At 43.5% G+C, this 26,424-nt stretch overlaps 5 protein-coding genes across 6 annotated transcripts; 2 read left to right on the top strand and 3 right to left on the bottom strand.

Moving 5' to 3' along the window:
* The first annotated feature begins 320 nt into the window (after positions 1 to 320).
* LOC102701062 (xyloglucan endotransglucosylase/hydrolase protein 31-like) lies at positions 321 to 1,917 on the top strand. Its single transcript, XM_040521233.1, has 2 exons — positions 321 to 911; positions 1,343 to 1,917. Exons 1-2 carry the CDS (start codon positions 352 to 354, stop codon positions 1,710 to 1,712), a joined length of 930 nt encoding a protein of 309 aa, XP_040377167.1. The 5' UTR covers positions 321 to 351; the 3' UTR covers positions 1,713 to 1,917.
* Positions 1,918 to 5,285: 3,368 nt separating this feature from the next.
* On the top strand, positions 5,286 to 7,445 carry LOC102705136 (the record flags this gene model as incomplete). Its single annotated transcript, XM_006648087.3, has 4 exons — positions 5,286 to 5,417; positions 5,563 to 5,640; positions 6,344 to 6,442; positions 7,115 to 7,445. Coding segments are annotated over 4 exons (381 nt in total), but the record flags the coding sequence as incomplete, so codon positions are not given.
* On the bottom strand, positions 7,342 to 9,823 carry LOC102700781 (nicotinate N-methyltransferase 1). The gene is made up of 4 exons (XM_040521221.1): positions 9,236 to 9,823; positions 8,925 to 9,151; positions 7,858 to 7,922; positions 7,342 to 7,770 (listed from the first exon to the last, which is right to left on the bottom strand). The coding sequence occupies exons 1-4, from the start codon at positions 9,703 to 9,705 to the stop codon at positions 7,471 to 7,473; spliced, it is 1,062 nt and encodes a 353-aa protein (XP_040377155.1). The 5' UTR covers positions 9,706 to 9,823; the 3' UTR covers positions 7,342 to 7,470.
* Positions 9,824 to 11,663: 1,840 nt separating this feature from the next.
* On the bottom strand, positions 11,664 to 18,065 carry LOC102704866. Of its 2 annotated transcripts, none has more exons than XM_040520586.1 (7): positions 16,922 to 18,065; positions 16,716 to 16,837; positions 13,578 to 14,177; positions 13,171 to 13,480; positions 12,682 to 12,847; positions 12,268 to 12,370; positions 11,664 to 12,181 (listed from the first exon to the last, which is right to left on the bottom strand). In XM_040520586.1, the coding sequence occupies exons 1-7, from the start codon at positions 17,780 to 17,782 to the stop codon at positions 12,064 to 12,066; spliced, it is 2,280 nt and encodes a 759-aa protein (XP_040376520.1). In that variant the 5' UTR covers positions 17,783 to 18,065; the 3' UTR covers positions 11,664 to 12,063. The 2 variants fall into 2 exon arrangements, with proteins under 2 accessions (XP_040376520.1, XP_015689461.2); XM_015833975.2 differs by having other exon boundaries at positions 13,189 to 13,480; positions 16,922 to 18,064.
* Positions 18,066 to 23,137: 5,072 nt separating this feature from the next.
* LOC102704589 (aquaporin PIP 1-3) lies at positions 23,138 to 25,991 on the bottom strand. The gene is made up of 3 exons (XM_015834069.2): positions 25,905 to 25,991; positions 23,998 to 24,908; positions 23,138 to 23,594 (listed from the first exon to the last, which is right to left on the bottom strand). Exons 2-3 carry the CDS (start codon positions 24,766 to 24,768, stop codon positions 23,499 to 23,501), a joined length of 867 nt encoding a protein of 288 aa, XP_015689555.1. The 5' UTR covers positions 24,769 to 24,908; positions 25,905 to 25,991; the 3' UTR covers positions 23,138 to 23,498.
* Positions 25,992 to 26,424: the final 433 nt, after the last annotated feature.

Raw genomic sequence — 26,424 nt, 5'->3', positions numbered from 1 at the left:
CGCTGTTAGGTTGTTTGTTGTTGTTCAATGAATGAACCAAGCAAACAAATCTCTCTCTAGTGTAGTAATAAATGGGCCTGACTGCAGTGTGTACGTGTTGTCCTCCATGGTCAGATCAGTGTCAAGCTCACCGATCACAGATTCACAGTGTAGCTTGGTAGCTTAGTTTCTCTGTTCATCTTTAAGTGAAAAAGATTTATGGTTTAGCTAGCTGATTAATTGCATTGCATAATCAAGCCGGCTGCAACTACTTATATATATAGCAGATGCCAGATGCTGCCTGCCACCCACGGCCTGGCAAGAACAAGAAGCTAAAGATTGGCAAGAACACTTAGCTAGGAACAGCTAGCGATGGCCATTCTTTGTGGGCGGCGGCAGCAGCGGGTGGTCGTGGCGGCGGCGGCGTTGATGGCGGTGGCGATGGCGGCGGCGCGAGCGCAGGAGGCGCCGTCGCCGGGGCTGTACCCGAGCAAGATGTTCCGGTCGCGGGAGTTCGGGCGCGACTTCGCGAGCCTGTGGGGCGCGGAGCACCAGCAGCAGCAGGAGACGGGGCCGCGGGGGGTGACGGTGTGGCTGGACTCGAGGTCCGGCAGCGGGTTCAAGTCGCGGCGAGCCTACCGGAGCGGCTACTTCGGGGCGTGGGTGCGGCTGCAGCCCGGGTACACGGCCGGGGTGATCACCGCCTTCTACCTGTCCAACGGCGAGGCCCACCCGGGGCGCCACGACGAGGTCGACATGGAGTTCCTCGGCACCACGCCGGGGCGCCCCTACACGCTGCAGACCAACGTCTTCGCCCTCGGCTCCGGCGACCCTCCCCGCTCCCTCGGCCGCGAGATCAAGTTCCACCTCTGGTTCGACCCCACCGCCGACTTCCACCACTACGCCATCCTCTGGACTCCCGCCCACATCATGTCAGTGCACCCACATCTACTATCACTTTCTCAATTATTTTCATTTACAACTTGATTTTATATATATTAGCTCACTAATTTCTACTGCGTACTACTACTAATTGGAAATGTCCGATGATGGATCTTGCTTCCCTGTCGGTGGCTATAGTAGGAAGAAATAGTACTATATCATGTCGATATTGTTATAATTTATTAATGCAAGGATCAATAGCATAAGGTACACGCCGTACCATCACTTTTAACACTAGTGCAGTGGTGACACGTGCACGATTGCAGTGCATGCAGCAGTTGATTGGCATGTAGCGATCAATGGGGTAGGAACCATCGGTCGCCGCCGACACTGCAAATATAAATGCACACTGATAATATGAATCTACGATGTAAATTAAATACTTTTGCATGATGAGATTAACTGAAATATATGGTCACAGCTTCTTCGTGGACGACGTGCCGATCCGGCGGTACGGGCGGCGGGGCGGCGGCGAGGCGGCGGCGGCGGCGTTCCCGGTGCGGCCGATGTGGGTGTACGGGTCGATCTGGGACGCGTCGTCGTGGGCGACGGAGGACGGGAGGTACAGGGCGGACTACAGGTACGAGCCGTTCGTGGCGCGGTTCTCGGGGTTCCTCCTCCGCGGCTGCTCGCCGCACGCGCCGCGGGGCTGCGCCGCCCCCCTCGCCGGCGACCTCACCGCGCGCCAGCTCGCCGCCATGCGCTGGGCGCAGCGCTTCCACATGGTCTACCACTACTGCCTCGACCCCAAGAGGGATCACTCCCTCACCCCGGAGTGCCGCCGCCACTAGAAAGCTACCCTACCCTACTCACTCACTCGACGACAAAGCTATACTAGCTCGACGTCATGCGTGCGTGCATCTACGTCACCCTGTAATAGCTACTAGCAATGTTGTATCTTGTCTACTATTAGCTGCTTGTACTCTTGTTTTAATAATTTGTTTGTGATCGATCGAATCATTTCTTTCTTCTCGAGGTTTTTATATGTACTGTATAATGAATGGATGGGATCAATATATCCAATTAAGTTAATTACCTAGTTTCTATGTAGTTTTTTCTCAAATGTTTGTTGCAATTATATTCTCTGATGTTTTCAGAGCCCTCACGGTCTGCCCGGTCCGTCGGTGATCCGTATATATGCATGACATATATGCATGGATGGTCACGTACGTGGCAATGGCGCGGCTTCTCTAGCTTGTGTCAGGACTTGTCATGCATCAATTAATGTTCAAATGATAGATACATGGTGCACAGTTCACTACAATGGCTATCACATCTATCAGCTGCTAGATCCGATAGATATGTTACGTTGTGGTGTGGTGTTGTCACAGACTCTCACACACCAACACAGTGCAGGTGCCTGCACACTAGGTTGAGCTTTTTTCTGGCTGAATAGAACCCATGCTTTTGTAACGGTAACCTGAAAAATATTGGATGGGAGAGAAATCTATAATCTCTCTTGTATCTGTTGTACTAGCCCTTACGGATCTACTTATAGCGTATATAGGAGATAGAAACTTGGAATACAAGATAAATATTCTATCGTATCTCTCTAGGATTTTATCTTTATCTCTAGAGTTTTTATTAGACTCTGTTATCTCTAACTGTATGTATCTATATCTCCAACATTCCCGCTCAGTCGTAACGGGAGCAAAGCGAATGATTGCGACTGGATTTGAAATCCTGTATTTCACTATCTTCTCTTCTTTCTTTCTCCATCATCAATTGCATCTTTGATGGGTAGTCCTCCACTTTGGTGACTGCGTCCCCCTTCTATGTCGTCTCGGTCCTCCACCTTGGTGACTGCGTCTCCTTCTGTGTCGTCTCTTGTCTCTCTCCTCTATTCCCTCCCGCAGTCATAACGGGAGTGGCATGGACGATAGGGATAACACGGACGCTTTTGACTGGAGTTGTCGAGAATGATTTGTTGTAATGCTTGTCGATGTAGTCGATCATGTGGTAGTCGTAGTCGTTGTAGACATGGTAGTTGATGTAGCCGCATATAGCCGAAGACCAAAAAGAATTGAAGACGGAACTGTGGTCATAAATGAGGCACCTTGCAGATGTCAGAGGATGCCCTTGGGTCATCTTGCAGATGTCAGAGAACTCTGTTGACGTCGGGTCAACAATTTTTGGTTGTACTCCATACATCGTGTAGGAGGTCACCACCATGGTGATGCCAGGTTGATGCAGTCTTTGCCCGTCGTAGATGACGCGGTCGTTGCCGTCGTCGATGAAGCGTCTTGCAGAGATTTCTGTCAGAGGACGCGAGATGAATGTCTATCGTTGTGGACGTAGCGGCATCATGTTGTTTCCATGTTGATGTAGACCATCGGTTATGTATCGATGCATGTTGGTGGCGGACGTGGAGACTTGGTGAAGGCGTCGGTTGCATGATGCAGTGTTTGCTTGTTGGTTGATTGATGTCGCCGCTCCTCTACTTCTACCGTTAGAATTTGTGGATTTTGTAGCGAGAAGAATCTAATCTAATCTAATTTATATGATGGCTAAAAAAATTGATCTAATACTAATAATAAAAAATCTAATCTATAAATAATATATGAGGATTACATAGCTAATTGAAAGAAAATAGATCCATGTGTAGCGAAACCATGGATGGATGTCGCATCCTTGCCGTCTCGCCGTGGAAAAACGACGATGCATGCGGCTGCTGTCCATGGAGGTGATCGATGGTCGCTGTAGATTGATGATCGATGCTGGCCTCTTCGTCTTGCCGTTGAACAGCCAGCCGGAAATTGATCGGGTGGGCTCGCCGGCTGGCGAGCGCCGCCGACGTGCCGGCGTTGACTCAAAATCAACGATTAGTATTGGGATCTGCTATGATACCATATAGAAAATATTGGATGGGAGAGAAATCTATGATCTATTGTGATCTATTGTATTCTGTTGTACTAGTCCTCACAGGTCTATACATTAAACTTGGAGTACAAGATAAATATTATATCGTATCTCTCTAGGATTTTATCTTTCTCTAGAGTTTATATTGGACTCTGTTATCTCTAACCGTATGTATCCATATCTCTAACATTCCCCTTCAGTCGTAACGGGAGCGAAGCGAACGATTGTGACTGGATTTGAAATCCTGTGTTTCACCGTCTTTTCTTCTTTGTTTCTCCATCATCAATTGTATCTTTGATGGATAGTCCTCCACTTTGGTGACTGCGTCCCCTTCTGTGTCGTCTCGGCCCTCCACCTTGGTGACTGCGTCTTCTTCTGTGTCGTTCCTTGTCTCCCTCTTGATACCATGTGAAAAATATTGGATGAGAGAGATTCTGTTGTATCTGTTGTACTAGCCCTTATGGGTCTATTTATAGCGTACATAGGAGATAGAAACTTAGAGTACAAGATAAATATTCTATCGTATCTTTCTAGGATATTATCTTTATCTCTAGAGTTTCTATTAGACTCTGTTATCTCTAACTATATGTATCTATATCTCTAACAGGTACATCAAATATTTAATAAATTCTTTAAGAGTGGTAAACTTATATTCTAGAGATAAAATAGGATATTAATAATGTATAGAAAGGCTATTTTTAACACAAAAGAATATAAAGTAGTTGATAAAGATAATAAAGTAGGTGGTGGGGTGACGGATCTACTGTCATCACTATCGTCTTCTTTTAAAGACTTATAGGTAAGCAGGAGAAAGCAGTACTCAATAATCATTTACTTAATAACTCATCAATTATCTTTTTCTTCTATCTCTCACTCCCAAACCTACCCTAATTAAGCTATAGAATGTATGGGCATGCACATTATTCATGCATGCATATATGCAGTAGTACTGTGCTAAGCGCAGTGCTGCAGGAGTGTGAAGATGATAGATGCATGATGCTTGCATCAAAATGGATTAATCTGACCTGCATGTAAAGGATTAAAAAAAAGAGCGAACAGAAGGATCAATCAATCGATCCGATGGGTCGACGCCGATGCGGTCACCGACGACACAGCAACAGCAGCAGTCAGCATCGCCAGTCAAACAGTCAACACGCTTTCCTGTCTGCCTGCACAAAGCTTATAAAAAATATTATTACTTATATTTTTATATTCGCACATTTTTTCTAATAATACGTACTGTCAAACTTATAACAAAAATTTAATGATATCGAAAATTAAAATATGCAGGGGGTATACCACCAGAAATCTCTGGCCCATATAATACTGGGCCGTCTGGCGCTCCTCATCGCAATCCCGTTCCGGCCCAACTAAAAATGGGCTGCTAAACAGAAAGCCCAATAAACCAGAGGCAGCCCAAGTCAATAAGGCCCAATATTGCAGCTCGCCTCCTGCTCCCTTCCCCTTCCCCTTCCCCTGCCCCTGCATCCGCAATTCCCTAATTTTCTCCTTCTTCTTCTCGCCGTTGCTCCCAACCGCGATTCGGATACGCGCAAAGCGAGAAGAAGACGAACCAAGTCAAGGGGCAAGGAGACGAGTTTCCAAAGCTTCGGAAGTCGCCTCGATCCGGCGACATGGTGCGTATGATGTTCTGTTCCTGTTCCAATCCACCGCGCAAGCTCAATTCTGCGTCTCGATTTCGAGCAGCTCGCTCCGATGTCTCCTCTCTTTTTTTTTCTCGTACTGATTTCGTGATTTGGTTCGTGCTCCATGTGCGTGCAGGTCTGCCTCGCCTGCTTGCTGCCCCTCTTCTTGATCCCCGTCGTCAACGCCCTCCCGCTGCTCGTCGATCTCATCATCGTACGCCCCCCATCTCGATCCCTATCTCTCCTTTTCTCTCTGTCAGATCTTCTCGCGGTTGTTTCTGTACCAGCGAGCGTTTGATTCAGTTGTCTTAGATTAAATTAGCCTAATCTGCTAGCTTGATTGACTTGTAGCAAGCAGAAAACCATTTATGACTTGAAATCTGCTGCGATAAAGCCTGCAATTGGAAACTATCCTACAGTACAGATCCAAAACGTGTCTTATACACTAGGATAAAGGAGTCCTGACAATTCTTGTGCTTTCCGCATAAAAGAGACAGAGTGATCGTTCTCTGTTACTACCATGCTATGCATTATGTTTCAATATTTTTGTGCTCACTGGAGAGCAAAATATCCTATAATTAAACTCCTCGTAGAGCCAAAAGATATAGGTAGTGCCAATTCATATTACTCTGGATAACAAATAATCGAAAAGCATTCTGTAGCATCTGAATGTTTTCTATTTGAGGGCAGAAAAGGTGTCAAATGGTATAATTTTCTCCATGTTTCAAACATGCTCTAGGCCATGCTTACCTTTTTTCTCAATAAAAACTGATGTATGCAGGATCCAGTTAAACCACTGCCAGAAGTAAGCCTTCATCGCCATTTTATCACGCATAATCGCTTATGTGGATACGCTCTCTATGGTCTCCTGTTGTTTGTATTCTGAAAATTGATTCATGTTCTGAATGATATTCCAGAGCAAGATATATCGGCTATTTGGATGGGAATACAGGAGACCTGAAAGAGCCCCGCCTGCTTGCCCATTTAAGCCTGCGGCAGCAAAGAAGATCGATGAAGTAAGCTTCCATGTTATTTCTACTTTTTTGCCCTTGTGCCAAGTGTGGACCATCTGATTATGCAAGACATTAAGCCCCCCATATTTTTGCTCATGCTTATAAGCCAAGTTTTGAACTTTAAAGCTTAAATTTAGAGTTGATTTGGGGTATTTTTATCGTAATTTATTTTTAGCCTATATTTTTAGATCGCTAAGAACGTTTATATAAAAGTTTTACCCATAAATTATATTTTAATCGTTAATAATATGTTTCGCTTATGCTTAAATTAAGCTATACAATTAGGCTAAAAGTTTAACACGCACACAGTCATGATTTACAGAGGCACATAGGTAAGAATAATAATTTACTTGCCTACTTGGTACTGCACTATCCTAAAATCAGTAGGTGATTTTGCAGCAACTCAGTTTGCAACATGCCATTATTTGCTGCCTTTCAGTGCTATTATATTGAAGGATAACCTTGCAGAAGGAACTTGAAAATATTAACTGCTCGGCTGACTTCTTTGCCAGTCTAGGTTATTATTGCAGCAAGCTACTATTCGTGGCCCTTATTCTTGAGAGAGATCCTTGCAAAAGAAACTTGAAAAATATTAACCCCTCAGCAGACTACCTCGCCTGTCCTGACATTAGGCTCTAATGTGCTTGGTTAACTCCTTTTCTTTTTAATGTACAGGGTGCAAGTGAATCAAAACCTCTGGTTGAACCCCAAACCGCTACTCCGGCAGAAGGCAAGAAAGAGGATTAGTGTTGTCGGTCGATGACCAGCGATTGAAACAGGAGTGTCGTGTCACTGTTTGTGATGGTAGCTAAGAAATAATTGTTATATGAGTGAAAATACATATGTTTGGGCAGTGACTGTTGATTCCCTCTTCCATCATGTACCCAAAACGTCGGTGATAGTGGTACGCTGCTAACTGCTGCTAGTAGTAGTAGTAGTAGCAGCAATCGTGTTATTGCAAATTGCGACACGTTTCCAGTTCATATATCATTCATGACATTTCTTATTGGATTGAACGGTATGAAAATGAATCACTTGGTGTACTCGAGGAGGGCGTAGAAAGGGTCGAGGTAGATGGCGCGGAAGAAGGTGAAGCCGACGGCGAGGCCGAGCTGCCGGAACTCCTCCTCGGAGCGCTCCCTCCCCTGAGTCCGGTAGGTGGTCATGACGAAGATGTCGTTCTCCAGCAGCGCCCTCGTCCTCGTGCTGCCGTCCGTCGTGTCCGGCACCACCGGCTCGCAGGCCACCAGCTTCCCGCCGGCCGGCAGCGCCGCGTAGCAGTTGCGCAGGATCGCCGTGCACTCGTCGTTGGTCCATGTCGTCAGAACCCACTGCACGCATGCAGTGCTTGTTTTGAATTCTTGGACAGGATTTGATGCAAGAAAAGAAAGAAAATGGGTGTATGTATGTATACCTACCTTCATGAAGATTGCATCTCCGGAGGGGATGGACTTGAACATGTCTCCACCAACATGTTTTACTCCTAAATCAATAATATTCTCATTATTGTTCATGCGTAGTGCATACTTTAGATAAAAATATGAGCGAATGCGTAAACTACATTGGTCGATGTGCACACTCGTGCTCCACTCAGCCACTTGCTCGATCATGTGTGCGCGTGCGCGTTCCATCTCGTGAGTCGTGATTCATGTCCCACATGATGTATAGTAAGATTATCGTGATTCTTGCCTACCTAAACCAACACTATATTCTACTCTTTCTTTACCACAGGATGACTTTTAGTTCTATATTTAACCATCTATCTAATTTTAAAAACTTTGTATAAATATATAAAATTATAAGTCTACTTAAATACATTTAATGATAAAGCAAATTATAAAAATTAATAATTATGTAATTTTTCAATAAGATGCATGTTAAAATTGATCCAAAGTTCAATAACAGAGGCAGTAGGTTTAGGGAATTATATTGTTTGTTTCTTTCCTGAAATAGATATTCTCCCTATATATTTTTAATAGATGTTTCAACATTCATTTTACTCATTTTTATGGAAATATGTAAAAATGTAAGTCATAATTTAAATTTATTTAATATTAAATCCAATCATAAGAAAATACTACATTTGTTTCATATTATAAAATTTTCTAGTCTCATCTAAATTCATCCATTGATAAATGTATATAATCTATATATATATATATATATATATATATGTCTAGATTTATTAACATCCATATGAATATAGAAATGGCTAGAAAGTCTTATGAAACGGAGGGAGTAATAATCAAGTAGGTTTTGTTTAAATGTGTGAAAAAAAACAAAGTGTCATATACTAAAATAAAAAAGCTAGTAAATCTGAATTGGTTTGCTCATGCATAGCTAGCGATTCGTGCAGGGAGGGCGAGCGAAAGGAATCCGTGTGGATGAATGTGCGTCACGTGCAGTGGGGTAGGAGTAGTAGGATGGGATAGGGCGGGATCGGGATCTTGTCGTATGGTATAGCAGCATGCATGGCGTAACGCACCGGGAATGGGCGGCGCCGCCGCCACGACGTCGGGGAGGTCGAAGTTGAGGCCCTCCCGGATGGTGCGGACCCGCCGCATGATCATCTCCAGGCACGCGCCGGAGCTTCCGCCCACGTCCACCAGCGTGCCCACCCCCTCGAACCCTCCGCCGTAGCCGTCGAGCAGCGCCTCCATGAACGGCTCCGACACCCCCGTCATGGCGCGGAGCATCACCTCGTTCGCCTCCCTGCAGTGTGGCAACCCCGTCATCCGAGAGAAGAATCGGAGATGCGGCTGTGTGCTGATTAATTACAAGATGAAGATTAATTACCTGTCCTGGCCGTAGTAGGCGTAGGCGGGGACGCCGGCGTTGGCGCGGGCGAAGGGCTCGGGGCCGGCGGGGTCGAGCACGGCCTCGTGGAGGCGGGGCCATGCGCGGACGAGCGCGTCCTGGTGGTGCTGCAACACGTAGTCGGCGTAGGACGCGCCGGAGGGGCCGGGCACGAGGGTGCGGCCGACGGCGGTGAGCGCGAAGCGGCGCAGGGAGCCGGAGCCGGCGTGCTCGGAGAAGACGCCGCGGGAGGCGAGCAGGCGGAGGAGGCGCTCGAGGACGGAGGGGTCCGGGTGGCCCATGGGGAGGAGGTCGGCGGCGGAGAGAGGGGCGGCCCCGGCGGCGGAGAGCTTGGCGGGGACGCCGAGGCGGATGACGGCGGTGAGCGCCATTGGGACGGAGATCATGTTGGCGAGCTCCATCATGGCGAGGCGTGCCTCCGCCGGCGAGAGGTCGTCTCCGGCGGCCATTTCGTCCGTCGACGACGGGATCTCAACGGCTGGGTAGTGGATACCGTCTTCTTCTTGATCCACTCCTATTGATTATTGGCCTATCATCTAATCTAATAATACCATTGTATTGTACTGCATGATATACTCTCTCCCGTTAAATATTATTTTCTCCGTTATATTGTAAGTCGGACTGATCTCGTCTAATTTATATACTAATAAATTTAGACATATATATTGATATATAGATAAATATATATAAAATCAAAAAAAATTTAAATTTATAATTTGTAATAGAGGAAATACGTAGAATATATATATATATAAACTCATTAGTATATAAATAAATTGAGACTAGAAAGTCTTATTATACAGAAAAAGAGGGACAAATCCAGATAAACCATCTTTGGCCAAAAGATCGAATGGAAGGAAACAAAGCACGTGCCTACGTGTACGTCTGCCAGGCTACTTCACTTGCGACCTCCTTTCAATCCTCTTCTAATCATGCTACTTCGGCGCCGTTTGTTTTCCTCAACTCTTTTTTTAAGCCTCTATCGTATCAAATGTTTGATACTAATTAGAAGCATTAAATATAGATTATTGATAAAACCCATCACATACTCTGAACTATTTCACGAGATGAATCTATTGAGTCTAACTAGTCTATGATTAGCGAATGTGATGCTACAGTAAACATTTGCTAATCGTAGATTAATTAGGCTTAAAAAATTGTCTAATGAAATAGTTTTTATTTATACAATTAGTTTTGTTATCGGTCTATATTTAATACTTCTAATTAACGTTCAAACATCAGATGTGACAAGTGAAAAAAAATCTCTGGATCCAAACAGCCACTTCGTTTACGTTTCACTGTATTTTCGTTGTCTCGGTCTCACTCTATCAAAGGATTTATGCAGTAATTTTGTTGGGTTCAAATTTATAGAATTCTTTTCATATGAATTTTTAAATAAATGGATTGGAGTTTCTCAAATCCTATATAATTTTATGAATGTTTCAATGTAACTTTAGTAAGAGCTCTAGTTCCTTGGATAGTTTCCTTTAGGGCCCCTTTAAATCATAGGAATGAAAAAACGGAGGAATAGAAAAAACGCAGGAGTTTGACAGGGATGTAAGTGTACAACAGAAGATTGCAAAACACAGGAAAAATGTAAGAATGGTCGTTTGATTGGTACAGAAAAAACACAAAAATTTGAAGAGAGATAAAGACAAAAGGATTTTTCCATGAGGTTCTACCTCTTGCTAAATTTTCTCGAAAACTTGTATAGGATGAGGCATTCCATAGAAATTATATAGGATTTCATAGGGTTAATTCCTTTGATTCAAAGGGTTTTGTAGGAAAAATTTCTATAGGAATAAGATCCTCTAAAATTCCTATGAATTTCATTTGAATCAAAGGAGACCTTAAGATTGTCTCTCTCGTTGATTTATGTTTTTTCCTCTCATACGATTTTTTGTGTTTTTCTTCTGTTTCTGTTCAAATGATTTTTCATATATTTTTCTAATTCTGTGTTCTTGTTTTCTCAATCCTATATTTTGAGCGCTCGAACACGTCAACTTTACCAGAACTTCGTAAGGAATAGTTCCTTTCTCTAAAATTCTCGTAAAATTCCTAATAGACCCTGAAGTTACCCAAGACGGCTTAATTTGACATTTTGTTTTGAAAATACTATGAAACTCGCCATCTTGCTTAGACTCACGCTTCAACTTAAAACAATATTGAAACCCTGCCTCCAAGGATCGTGACTCACCCTTGAACCCAAAACGAGATTGCAATGCCTCCAATCACTGATCTACTTCGGTACCATGCACATTGCATTAAGCCACCGACGCAACGCCAAAGCAAGGCGTTGGTCAAACAAATGCAACACCCTCGCCGACAATCTGAATTGCTACTGGATATAAAGGGTACACAAAGGCATGAGCATAGAAGAAGATAGATCACGATAAAGGGACACGAGTTCAGTCAAAGAGGTAGGATCAGATTAAGAATCTATATGAGTAACTGCCAGTGTCTCTTCTGTTCAGTTGACATAAATACAGGGAAAGAACTTACATTGGGTAGCCGCTCTCCTTTTTACTCCAGTCAGTCCTACCCAAGGGCAAACTCTTTCCAACAATCAATTAACACGCCCTTTGCTGTATGCGCGGCGACCAACAGCAAGGCAACAAATATGTAAACCTGTAGATAGATACACAGGAAGAAGACGAGAGAGGGCAGACAAAAATGGAAGAAGAAAAAAGAATGAAGAAGCAGCAGCAGAGCTCTTGTTTCCCCTTTTCCTGAACAAAGCTTCGTGCAGCAAAACTTCGCTTTCCATCAGTTTTATTATTCCCTTCCCTATTTGTATTTCCACAACTTTACATTACTGAATATGCCCGAACCACCTCCGCAATCGGAGCCCGGCATAATGGGCATTTGCCACCACTGCGAATTAGCTCATTTGCACATTTCGAGCAAGTACACATGTGCCCGCATCTGCAAATGGATTTTACATCAGACAAAAAGTGTTTGAGATTACTAACATCACCATCAGATCAGATATTTATAGCTGTAAAGCTGACCTGTACAATAGAGAATCAATTTGAGCATCACAGCACACACAGCAGGTTCCCTTCCTCACTTGATCCCATTTTGATCCATCGTCAGACAGATCTGTCGGATACCCTGACAAATAAAAGGAATGGATTGTTTCAGTGATTTGGGACATACATTTTCCTACCCACACGGAATTTTATAGATTGTCTATTGATGGCATAATTACCTGTAATAAAATTTAAACTAGGTAAATGCATAACTGCATCTTAAGGAAATTCAGTTTTGTTCCTATCTGCTGTAATTAGGTGTGGAATATCCTTTGCATTAACAAAGACAATCTAGTAACGATGCACGAATATCTCAGTATGGAATTAGCAAAGACAATCTAGTTATGATGCACAGATATCTCAGTATGGAATAAGGAGCAACGGGAGTACAACCTTCAGGTCCTGCAAAGCGATTCAAGGCTGCTGATACTTCTTGTCTCACTGAACGTTGCAGTTCAAGTTGCATGTCCATGCACGCCTCCAACATCCTCTGTATGCTGCTCATCCCTTGTTGAAGTCTACCCATGTCAGCTTTCAAATCATTAATGGCATCCCATTCCTGCAAGAATGAAAAGCTGAATAAATCCTCAAGATTAAAACTGTGCACAACTTATTCAACCAAAAGGGATCGGGGTTCATTTCTTAATCTCACAGTTCTGGCATCTCATGTGTCATGGAAGCTAACACAATTAAAGGATAAGATGAACGATAAAAAGGACACTTCTAAAGATGCCACAGGTCACAAATCGGTGTTAACAATATAAGTATACTTGCGGGAGAGAAAACAAATAACTGGATTCACAGAACATGGTTGAGATAGCATAAATACAAAAACCAATTATTATGCAATAGCTCCAAACATTTCATGAGGAGATAACGCACGGGATCTCTGTGATGTACCCTGTGTCTACTGCTCCAGTTGTTATTACGCAACTCTCTGTGCCATAAAGGCTGTCGTGGTGGCAAAGGTGGGGGAGGGATAACAAGCACAGGCCTGTTGACAGGAGCTTGGAATTGCCGAGTTTCAGCATTCCTCTCCGGTTCCTGATTTTCATTTGGTGAATTCACAGCTGGCATGGCTCCATCGAGGTTCCAATTGAGGGGTCCACGACCACGTCTTTGAACATATGACCTTATTAATCGCTCCAAACTTTCACCAAAACCATTACTAAGAAGATTGGATACACTTCGCCTGAAAAGTACAATCGTGGCCATTCCTTAGAATAATAACAGATTTATTATTAAAAGAAAATGTTTGGAAGAAATTCTGGGACCAAAGGTCAATATACCTGCTAAGTAATTCTCTCAGTTCCATGCTGTACACATTGTCATCATCTGGTGGGATGAATCTATTTTCAGTTCTAGGAATGGGGCCCATGTCAAGTGGAGAATCTTGGTAATCATCTTGCCAGTTCTCGGAAACATGAGACTCGTCATCATGCCATTCATCATGCTCATGTTGAAGATGACCATGTTCCCTGACATCCTCCTCCATAGTTTCACTTCGTAATTCCTCTGCATTATCTTCCCAATTTCTTTCAGCATCCTCTGCAGTTTCATTGGGCCACCTATCAAGCGAATCATCCAAAGATGGCTGCCAGTATCTTGCATCTCGTCCTGCCTCATCTTGCAGCCCATTGTCACCTTGAGTTTCATGCATCTCAACCATGTTGTCCAAAGCTACACTTGCTGACTCTATGCCCGCATTTTCTGCATCAGCCTCCGGTAAACCCACATTCTCAAGCATAACTTGGTTTGTATTCTCAGTACCACTTAGAACCCTGACCTCAGCCCCTTGTTGAGGTTCATCACTACCTAGTACTCCAACACTTTCAGCCACAGAAGAATCAGACGGGCTAACATCTTCACTACTTACAGCACTCTCTGATCTGAAAGAAGCATGTTGAGCCATTTTTCATTAGCTGGAAGGAAGCAATATCACAAACACTAAAGATATTTCTTACATGCAAAGAACTCAAAGACAAGGACGGGACAACGTTCTTTCGCTGATATTATTATCAGTACTTGTACTCGATACTGGGTTATTCATAGCATTACTATACCTTCCCTATTCATTGCGGGTTGGTTATTTGTCAGTACAGGTTTAGCTTATGACGTGTTTGGAAGTCATCAGCCAAACGAGTATTTCACAGAAAGCCAACAGGCATTCTTTGGCAGTTTGCTGTTATTTAGTTGTCAGCTTGTCTGATGCTTGATTAAACCTAACCGGCAGAGAACAAAATATACTTCCCATGCTTCATGCTGCATTATATTGTGAATTTTCACATCATCAGGTGCAAATCTGACCATTGATGCGTGTTATGTCAGCCAACTAAGACAACTACGTTTCAGTAGAAGCAATATTTCAATGCGAGTGAACTTGTACTTCATGTATTAGTGGGAAGAATTACAGATGCATGGTATAGCAATCAGGGTTATGTACTTGCCCTTCATTATGTGTAAGTATCATATGCAGCATGACACAGTTTGAGATTTGGCATTTGAAACTTTAAATATCACTCTTGTTCCATCTATTATTGCCAGATTAACTAGTTGGTATGGGTATGACCATATTAATTTCCTAGTGATGAAAAGCTCGAGATATAAACAAAGTATACACATCAAATGAAAGCGCCACTGTTTCACCTTTACAAATTACTCTAAATCACAAACAGCAGCAGTAAAAAAGCCCATATCTAGTGTTCTGCTAAAGATAATTGTTATATCATGTTGAAAAGTTGTCAGTTACATGAACGAAAGGAGCACTTGAGCAACAGAAAGAGATCACTAAAACAGCACCACTGATGAACTTACTAAGCAGTTGGGATACCAGCTAATAGATCGTACCAACATCTACTAGGACGGCTCTTAGAAGAAGATATAGAGAGGCTGAATTTAATTCAGGGGCCCTAACTTCCATCATGTGATACTAGTCAACATCATCAATACATTTCACAGTACCATTTAGGACAATTTGTTTGGTGAACAGTCACTAACGTGTAGAGCAAGACTGAGATGTTAAGGTAGGGACCAGTATAATTAGTAGAACTGGCACCTGAAATTGCTGTGATGAAAATACCCATCAGACGGTCTAGTGTTAATAGTAGTTTTAGTCCTACAGATTACAGTGCTTATGTAGGATTTAAATATAAAAGAAGCTTTAGCTTGATGATAGTGCAAAATTCTGAAGAAAACACAAAAAAACAAAACAATGTCCTGCTAAACCATAGCTTGCAAAGAGTTTCTCTTCAATGCATGGAAATGGTTTGATCATTTACATGAACAGGATTCATAATTCTGATAGAAGCTTCCTATAGAACCACTTCTACCACCACTATGGTTACAAGTACCTGCTGCTAACTGCCCAGCATTGCAACCCATTCCATATTAAACTTAACGGTCACAGATGTGACTAAACTCACCCAACCAGGCAGGATTGGCAGTAGAAACTAAATGAAGCCAACAGATGCGCCCATTTCGAAAGTCCTCAAGCCAAGAATGTACAATCAAATTTAAGCTTCTAAAAAACATAATCTTTCCAACAAAGGGAGCATGTGTCTTCAAATTCAGGATGTTGGGTATCTTCTTCTAGGCATTCACAGGTAATTACAAACAGAAAATTACTTGACACAGCAAGGGATCAACATGCAGATTTAACACTTCAAGGCTCGCCGAGGAAAACAACAAAATGTCTAAAAAGGGTTAAATTATTTTATATTGATCTCCGCTTAAGTATGTAAATGCACTAAGGGCCCCACACTCATCAAGTTGTAAATATAACTACAATTGTTCATAGATATGACTATGGGCAATCTTTGAAACATGTGTATGCTGTAATAAGGAAAAAAACAGCTCGTGTTCGAAACTAGAACACAGTCTTAAGAATAAAAGAAAGCTATCCTCCTTAAAATTAGAAAAATCTTAAATTAAGGTGGTTTTGTTAATAATCACACCAGAAGTGGAAAATGGAAGTTTTATGCCCCTATGCTCGAAACAGACAATGCCCCATCACCGCAGCTCAATAGAAGGAAGAGCAATGGATTAAACGAATAATGTGGCAGTGGGCGCATACATAATGTACCACACAAAAACACCATACAATACTAAGGGGACCACGGAAACAAATGAGCCTGTGCAAGTGGGGTCCTAAGCTACATAAGAGAGTAGCAAGTAGCAGGCGAGTCTACCAAATATCCAAGAACCAGATTTGTCAGAATAGAATAAATAATGCAAGTCTTTGTATAGCAACATTCTTTGTTAGATGTTGGTGGAAAATATGGCAATGGGATTTATACAACCAATAAATCCATTTGCACCGAAAGGATAGAACGAAAATCCCAGAAATGCTTTGCATTCATGTAAGAGCTATGCCAATCAAGATATAGCTACAATTACAACAGGGGGTTGAAACTCAGATGGTTGCTAACCTCAAAGTGGACACACGATGGCTCTGCCTCAACTGCCCGAGCTCCCTCGCTGCCACAGACGGTGGTCGCTCCTCCTCAACAGGAAGCACCACGTTCCTCAAGAACCTCCCCCTAAGCAACCCCTGCAATGCAACACATTCCTCAGAGCACCATCCTCGACAATACAGAAAATGGATTCCTGCATTGCAACACCAACAGCTTCCCACCTGGATGCGGTTGCGGCTGCGGTGAGGGAATTCAGACACAATGTGGTACCCTGATATCCCCTGCAGCTCGCGTTGCCGCTCTCGGGCCATCCGGGTGATAACATCCAAACGTGCCTGTCGGCCACGGAGCCGAGGAGGTTCCCCTCGCCTCTCCCTCTCTCCCGCGGCTGTCTCCTCCCTGCGCGAGGCCACACGGGAGTCGCGTGGCTGGCTAGCCATCTGCACCCACTCCCTGACAAGCCTAACCCTCTGCCTCTCCGTCTCGCCGAGCCACTCCCCGGTGGCCGCCGCGGCGGCAGCGGTTGGGACGTCGGTGTTGGCGGTGAGGCGGCGGGCGATCTGACGCACGCGCTCGCGGTCGGCGGTATCGGGAGAGGGCTCGCGGTCGAAGGGCTGGTCGGCGTCGGAGCGTCGGTGCTCGAGCTCCCGCCACATCTGTAGGAGCGAGGGGGGCGCGGTGGGCGAGGGCGCCTGCGGGCGCGGCGGCGGCGCGGTGGGCGAGGAGAGGAGGAAGGAGGAAGGGTCGAGGGTGGAGACCGGGTGGAGGCGCGCGAGCGCGAGGAGCTCGGCCTCCCGGTTCCGCCGCTCCACCTCGCGCTCCATGGAGGACAGCACCTCCTCGGCCTGGCGCGCGACCCATCGGCTGAGGAGGCGTGACTCCCGCCTCCGCCTCCGCGCCGCCGACGACTCGGGCTCCTCGCCCGCCTCATGGCCCGCGGCGCCCCCACCCCCCGCCGCGGCGGAGCACGACGACGACGAGGAGGGCGGGGAGAAGCAGCCCCCGAGGTGGTCGCAGACGAGGTCCTCGAGGTCGCGGCGGAAATCGGCCGCGGCGCCCATCCGGTGGTGGTACTCGTCCATGGCGCCACGCAACCCTAAGCCGGCGGTGGTGGTGGGACAGGATTAAACGGCGGAAATGGTGGCTAATGCGGGCGGGTTGGGGATTAGGGCAGGATTGGGGGCCGCGCGATTAGGCGGAGCCATTTCGGCGCGATTGATTCGCGGAAGAAGAGGAGGAGAAGGGATTGGATGGTGATCGCTAGAGAGAGAGGTGGAGGCGGAGACGCAAGTCACGGAGAAAGGGAGCAAACCAAACCAAACCAAAGAGAGGAGGAGGAGGAAGACGAAGAGGGGGAGGAGGAGGAAGAAGAAGAAGCGGCGATTTATGGATTTCCCCCTCCTTTTTTTTCTCTCTTTTTCTCTCCGTTGTTTTGGTCGAGGGAGAGAGAGGGGAAGGCGAACGGATAGCCAAGGGCCGGTGGTGTCGCTCTCTTTTTTGTTACGGCCACACGGATTCTAGCATTGGCACCTGCAGAGAGCTGAGACTGCTTGTATTTCTTTTTTACTTTTCAAAAACAAAGTAGTATATAAGCGTAGGAGTTCGTATACATGTGCACATGATTTATTTTATATGAGAATTTATACATATAAGCCTCACTCCTTCTTTCGCTTATAAGCTAAAATTTAAGGTTTCAGCTTTAAATTTAAGGTTGATTTTGGGGCTTTTATTCTTAGTTTATTTTTATGTATTGGCTTTTAGATCCTAAAAATATTATATTAAAATTTTATTTATAAATTATTTTTCTTTTGTAAGCCATCTACTTCGATAAAGTAAACCGACACAAATATTTCGTTGTCGACTAGTTACTCCTAGTCATCTAGTGTTTGCACCTGCAGGGAATGCAGTGCCAAATGATTTGTTGTTTTACTTTTTGAGTGAGAATAAGAAAAATTTTAACAAATTTTGCTCAGTGCATTTTGAAAATCACATGGTAGTTTCTCGACCTGTTCTTTCTACACTTATTTTTCTTATACACATGTACACTTTGTGGGGTATATACTTATGATAGCGTGTATTCCCAAGAAATACAAACCTGGGGCCCACTTCCAGGGACTGCAGATAATTCGACCAAACGTGGCGTTGTGCTCTGTCGTTTTGGACAGCAAACTTTCGCGGCAGATATGGCCAACGGCGGGGCCCACAAGGACACGTGGATTTGTCTTTTGCTTGCTTTATCATACTACTTTCCTGCCAATTTACAAGACTATATTATTGTATTTCCATTATAGACTTATCACGAGATTTTATATAAGGACTAGTAACATGTTCTACTAGTTAGGTTTTTTTTTCTCTGGAAAATTCTAGATTTCTTTTGCAATTATATTTATTATTTTTATTTTGTTTGTCTTAGAAACGGCCTGATGTAACGTTTGAAAACAATGATAATATTAATATGGTCTTAAAGTTCAATAGAGCACCAGCCAAATAGAAACTACAAAATACCAAAATGGTTATTTTCTAGAATGAAGGTTTGTCTACAAGAGGATTAGAGGAAGATAAAGGCTGTTTTCTCACTCTTACTCAAGAATTGATCTTTTTTTTGGAGGGAGTTGGAATGGCCATTTTCAGCTCTGGTGCAGCCTCTTGATTTTTTTTTCTCAACTTAACAAGTTTTTTAGCTGCAAAATGTTTCATTTCTTCATTTTTAATCAAGGAAGCATGTGCTACGTACTCTCTTGCAATTAATCCATGTTCTTTTCAACATAATGGGAAGGATTCCTCAAAAAATAAAATATATTTGCAAAAAAAAAAAAAGATGTGTCGGATTATAGCGGGTATATACTGGTACAATAATTCAGCTCATATCGGTGTCATTTATTCTGTTCCTTCTGCTTGTGAGTATTTTTCATGGCCAGAGTAAGTGATATTCATGTAGACAGGAGCAGCAGATGAACAGAGCTCAAATTTCACAAACTGCAGACTACAGCTGTAAAAACTGCATATGAGTCAGAGGCTTGAATTCCTTTGTCAGATCATCAGCGATTTCACCCTCTGTGAAACCTTTTTTTTTTATGCCCTTTGTTATCAGATAACAGTATCATGAATCTGTCAAACTTGAACAGCAGTTTTTGCCCTAATTACTGAGAGAGTATCTTATCAATCTATATTATGCAACAGTCTAATTGCACAGTGCATACTGCTCCATACAAAGTTGTTCTTAATTTTTGTGACTAATAAAGATGGGAGCGAAATATGTGGATCCTGAACCTGAACGCACCGACAATTCCGTGTTCAAAGTATGCACTTTTTGTTTAGTTCAGAGATCGAGTCCTAATCTTAAGGCATACGTAAAATTTATTCAAGATCTTGGAATCGTCGTATTATTATTATTCTACTACATCCTCTCGAGAAACAAGCTAGAAAAAATTTGTCACATAAGCTGGCAAACTTCAAATTTTTATATAGTTTCAACCATACGTAGGATTTCAACTGCAACTTCCATTTGCAATATCACACATTCTTCTGAACATGAAATTTTGCAGTTGAAATGTTCAGAAAGTTTGTCTGCAACAGAACAAGCCTGATATCTGATGACATTGCTTTATGCCCAAGATTGTCTGCAGTATGCATAAACTTCAACTAGCTGGTCCTCTGCAATATGAAACAATATAATGCCTCAAAAGACACTTCTTTCCGAATCATGAGCACTAATGAAAAAGAAGCCTAATCTTGCATCTCTTGTCTTGGGGAGAAAAAAGTAATAATAATCAACAAGGTGGCTGAGTTCTTAGACCCTAATCCACCTTTTCAACAAAGTGAAATGATGCAATGGACTTTTTGTTCTGCTAGGTATACTCTACTTGGAAGTGGCAGGATCATGACAAAAAAAAAGTGTGTTAATTTTTATATATCTTCTACTAATCGATTTGTGCGGATTTACCACTGGCCAGTACTGCCTTAGTAGTCAGATTGAAGGTAATTAACCTGTCCTAAATTAATGATGTAATCCCCAGCACTGTGTATATATGCAATGTTGCGTGTGTGCAGTTGTTAACAGTGATGTTGCACTTGCTACAAGGGTTGGTGTCCAACAAAAGTGTACACAGCTAGCAAAGCCAAGTAAGTTCGATAGATGGAAAATAAATATGAAGGAGAAAAAGAAATTCTAGCTATTAGGTCAACGGATTAGCATATGCAAATAAAGCTGCAATTTTCTTAATAGTGAAGTGATAACGCCTGTAGACCATTATAGTTGTTAACAGTGATGTTGCATCTGATCAAGGAAAACCCCAGAGAAGAGAAGGAAATCGAGTTATACTAGCTTGCAGTGACGCCGCACAGTTATGGTCCTTTCATTTTCTCCAATATAGCTTTACATTAACTATATCTGTATTTATATTGCAGCATTCTTAAGAATGTGAAGCTTATGGAAAATGCTTTCTAAAATTCTATTTTAAAATATGTGACGTTGGCTATTTTTGGGCATAAGATTTGACCATCCGTCTTATTAAAAAATAGGGCATAAACTCAACAATATGAAGTAATTCCTGAAATAATTTTAATGATAAAACAAAACATATACTTTTCTTGTAATAAGAGCGTCAAATGTTATGCGTAAAAGTTGAGAATGTTGTATATTTTAAAATGAATTAGTAGTACATATCTACAGTGCGAACCTATACAGTGGCGAACCTACACAGAGTTACCTGCTAAATTATCCAATCCTTACTAAATTATACCATATTAATTAGTGTACAAGTATAAAAATTAGATAACTAGTACGTACTGGATCTCCGGTAATTTCTGTTCTAGATTCGCCATTGCATATCTATGCTCCTATAAAAATGAGTACCGGTGGTGGTGCGCGGTGAATCTCCACCGCTCCATAATTCATACATTTTATTTTTTAAAAAAATGATTACGGAACTACAGGCCCACATGTCAACTGCTCTGACCAACCCTTAATTTCTTTGTTGACAGGAAAAAAGCTAATTAAGATATGATATATGCAAAAGAAATGCTAATTACGAGCTCATGATGATTTTTAACTAAAATTCCGTCGTAACGCATTGACAATATACATTAACCTCAAAGTGTTGCAATTCTATCCGTTAGCACTTGAGAGCCCACTAACAATATGGCCCAATACAGCCCATCAGAGCCATGGGATCGGAGTGCATCGGCCCACATTTGAGCCCACTCATCTCAAGATGAAGAATACCAAGCGTTGCCGTAACCGTAATCACAATGTAAGAGCAAGTAACTTCTTTTCGACTTGTTCTACTTTCTTTGCATTGTTCAAATCATTAGTCGTGTAGAAAAAAAAAGGCCTAACTTACATAACACGCTGTTTTTTTTGTTTTTCTTATACTTATATAAGCTAATATTTAAATTTCAACTTTAAACTTAGAGTTAATTTTGAGATTTTTTTCATAGTAATTTATTTTTCAGCCTTAGCTTTAAATCGTAAATAGCACGAATATAAAAGTTTTATTCATCAATTATTTTTGGTTTGTAAATATGCCGTTTAATTTTTTTCATTAAAAAAAAGTCAAAACATCACCCCTTAACTAAATGTGATGTGATCTAGTGCAAGAAGGTAGCTTGCAAGGAGTAGGATAGGTTCAGCCAGCTGCCCGATGACATTTTGGTGAACGTACCCAGAGAGGCTGGACACGCGTGATGCCGTCAGAGCGTGTGTCCTCTCGATCAACAAGCCATGGTCGACCATGCTCTCGCGATTCTGTCATTGATGTTACTTCCTTTGTGCCCAAGAATGCTGTTGGTTATGTCTCACAGCTTTTATACCTAAGCCTCGCCAATACTGCTGCTGTGCATTGGTTCGAGGCTGTCAAGTTAAGTCAGTTTCTTGGCCCAAGTCCGCTCCATAACTGATTCGCGTCTTAATTTCGAAAGTGAAAAGGTAATCTATACTGCTGATCACCTGATCAAACAAGTGTTATTCTCTACTTGTTATTTATCACATCGTTTGAGGCATTGTAATTAATTAATTTCGAGCTATATGTTGCAGATTTGGGTTCAGCCAGAATGCCCGAAGCTATTAGCACCCGTACGTATTCGACAAACTACGGTTTGTGAATCTGGTTGATCTTCCTGAAGGGTGTGATATCACTTGGACGATGTTCAGTTCATCGTTGATATTCTCTTTGAAATGAGGATTGTTGATTTGTTGTTAAGAAAAGTTATGCTGTTAGGTCAGCAGGTATACATAACCTGACCTGAGTATGTTCCACTTTGTTCTGTTAACATGTCTGTCACAGTTCACTCCTTGCTTTAGTTTTGCTTTTCTTCATGCTAGTTCAGGTAAAATGCGATGCATGATCCGGTGTAACTCATCTAGCCATATATGGGTGTGGAACTGTCAAGAAATTGCACTCGATCGCAAAGTGGACCATGGCGATAGCACAGCAATATACAAGATTAAAACACATATACGCATGCTTAACATTGTACTTCATGAGAAAGGGATCACATACCCCGTCACACTTAAAAGAGGTGACGATAGAAGGGGGGGGAAAAAAGAGAGCAAACTAAAAATTCACAGTTGGGTAGGGAATTGACACAAAGCTACGGTGCTCCCAACAACATCGCACACACATTTCACAAACATACATATTATACATAGATTTTGCAGTGGCATCATCGATCGATCACCACACCACATGGCAACACGTACATACTTATGGTGTAGCATTTGATCCATCTAGCAGCGACCTTAGATCGATTATTTCGGACTAATTTTCGCTGAAGATGATGATGATGATGATGATTAATTTAGTCCCGGCTCTTGAAGGGAATGGCCCTGATCACCACCACGTGGTAGATGGCCGCCAGAGCTGCTCCGATGAACGGGCCCACCCAGAAAATCCACTGCACAAAATCAATCCATTAATCAGTTAGGCTGTATTTTTTAAAAAAATGATTACTTCTCGAATTTTACAAATAAGTTTTTTTCTAAAATTTTTATATATAGAAGTAACAAACGTAATAGCTATAAGAATTTAGACAATTTTTTATGTTTTATGTCTGAAGTAGCAGTGGTGAAGCAACACCAACTCCCTCATATTTTTTATTGGAAAAATCATAGCACCACCACTGCTACTCTTTATAGAACCAATATATCAAACTATTTTTATTACCTCTGTTTTAATAACATGTTAATGATAATTTTTAATAAAATATTGTGGTAGGAAGAAAAGAGTAAAGGTTTTTAGTTAAAGGAGAGATTGATTAGCGGAGTAGGAGCAGGTAGTAATAAATGGATGGCGCATACGTGGTCGTGCCATGCGTGGGCGCGGTTGTAGACGATGGCGGCGCCGAGGCTGCGAGCGGGGTTGATGCCGGTGCCGGTGATGGGGATGGTGGCGAGGTGGACGAGGAAGACGGCGAAGCCGATGGGGAGCGGGGCGAGGATGGGGACGTGGGAGTCCCTGGCGTTGCGCTTGGCGTCGGTGGCGGAGAAGACGGTGTAGACGAGGACGAAGGTGCCGACGATCTCCGCGCCGAGGCCGTCGCCCTTGGTGTACCCCGGGTTCACGGCGTTGGCGCCGCCGCCGGAGCCCATGTACAGCGTCTTCTGGAACCCCTTCACCACGCCGGCGCCGCAGATGGCGCCCAGGCACTGCATCACCATGTAGAACACCGCCCTCGTCAGCGACAGCTTCCGCGCCAGGAACAGCCCGAAGGTCACCGCCGGGTTGATGTGCCCGCCGGAGATGCCCGCCGTGCAGTACACCAGCGCGAAGATCATGCCGCCGAACGCCCACGCGATCCCCTGGATCCCCACGCTGCCGCACTTGCTCGCCGACTTGCTCACCCCCATCACCGTCAGGATGCTGATGTACAGGAACAGGAACGTCGCCACGAACTCCGCGATCCCCGCCCGGTAGAACGACCACGACGCCAGCTCCTCCGCCTCGAACAGCGGCGCCGCCGGCGGCTCCCTGTAGTCCTTCTCCTCCGTGCCCTGCGCCGCCGTCCCGATCGGCTGCCTCTCCGTGTACCTGTTCGCGCCAAGACGCACGTCCTCCTCCTTGCCCTCCATTGCCACTACTACTAAACCTCCTTTGCTGATCTCGCCGGAGCCGGAGACGAAGAGGAAGACGATGGCTGGCTGTGGCTGTGGCTGTGACTGTGAGGAGAGCGAGCAGCTTCTTGGTGCTCTTTATAGCTCAGTCCAGTACACTGCAGCAATGACCATTTTTCTTCCTCTTTACTAATTAATTAATTAAGTGTTTATTAAGCGGCAATTTAGTAATTAGTGGACGACAACGATGATAATAGGGTTTTGCTTCCACTTAATTAATCAGTGGATGACAAGAAGCTACACTATTACTAGCTGATGGTTCATCAGTTGTTGTCAGTAAGATAAATAATTCAGAAGGTGATAAGATAGAATAGTATGGGTTCCATTTGCTACGGTGCAGGTTCTGGAAATTAAACCCTTTTGTTTTGAGCCGAGTTAGGAGGCATGGACAGACTAGTCAGTTTGGAACATTATCCTTGACATTTGAGCTCATCGAGCTGTCTCGAGTTGCTAACATTATCTTTTAGTCTGATGATCAATCAATCATAGCCACAAACCTGCCATGTTCCTAATTGCTAGCAGTAGGCAACATTGATAATTCAGCTTCGGTAACAACTCAACATGCATATATATTACCTTCAAATTAATACTATAATATATCTAATTTAATGCTAGGTGTTACAGTAATCCTCCGTTCATTCAAAGGAAAAAAAACCAATAAATCCCCTCTGCCTCTGAATTCAACGATCTAGTATATAATAATGTGCAATCCATTCCTATAAGTCATCGTATGTATCTAGACAATTTCATACGGAAAATACTGATAAGACTATCAAGGACTACAAGAAAAGTCAGCTGGTACGGGGGAAAATGGCCACTAGGGAAACAAGGGCAGCTAGCAGTGGGTCAAAAAGGAAAAAGGAGAGCTCACTCATTCACTCAGGCTCAGCACATTCAGTCACCACATCAATCTGCACGCAAATCATGATCAAATGGCGATGGAATCCAGGTGCACTAGCAACAAGGGCGACCAAACACGCCCCCCTACAACAGAAGCCGCAACCACTCACGAACGACGAAAAAGAGCAGCAAGAAACACAAGGAAAAACAACGAGCAGTACAAGAGAAAAAAAGGGGAGCATGGACGGTTGGACCTGGACAGCGACGCCCAGGCGTGGCGATATGGCATAATAGCAGCAGCCGCTGCTTCATCGCTGGCCACACACAAGCAGCCGCACCACCGCCTCCCCTCCACTCTCCGGCCTCACCTCACAGGCTCACATCACCTGCACACACACAAAAAAATATCATTTCAGAAAGGTGCATTAGAAAAATGGAACTTCCATTGCATTGCATGCATACATCAAAAGATAGGCAAGTGACGTACTGACATGGATAGTTTTGTCTTAGAAAAATAACTGGTCAGGGATACCCAGTAGGTTTCTGTATTTGCCGTTTGCTGAACAGGTCCATGGACAATAATAGTTGGTCGACGCATGATTCTTCTTCCTTCATGGCCTCATGCAATGTACACATCACCTGCACCGACAAAACCACCAGGCTCTCGCCACGTGTCTGCACGATAAGATGATACATAGGTCCAGAAAAAAAAACAGAAGATGGTTTGTAACTTCGTGTTCTTTTCCATCTCAAATATGACATGCAGAAGCAGTT

Source organism: Oryza brachyantha, chromosome 2 (assembly GCF_000231095.2).
Source record: "Oryza brachyantha chromosome 2, ObraRS2, whole genome shotgun sequence".
Taxonomy (NCBI): domain Eukaryota; kingdom Viridiplantae; phylum Streptophyta; class Magnoliopsida; order Poales; family Poaceae; genus Oryza; species Oryza brachyantha.
Note: the sequence above shows the minus strand (reverse complement) of the source record. Positions and strands in the feature narration are given on the sequence as shown.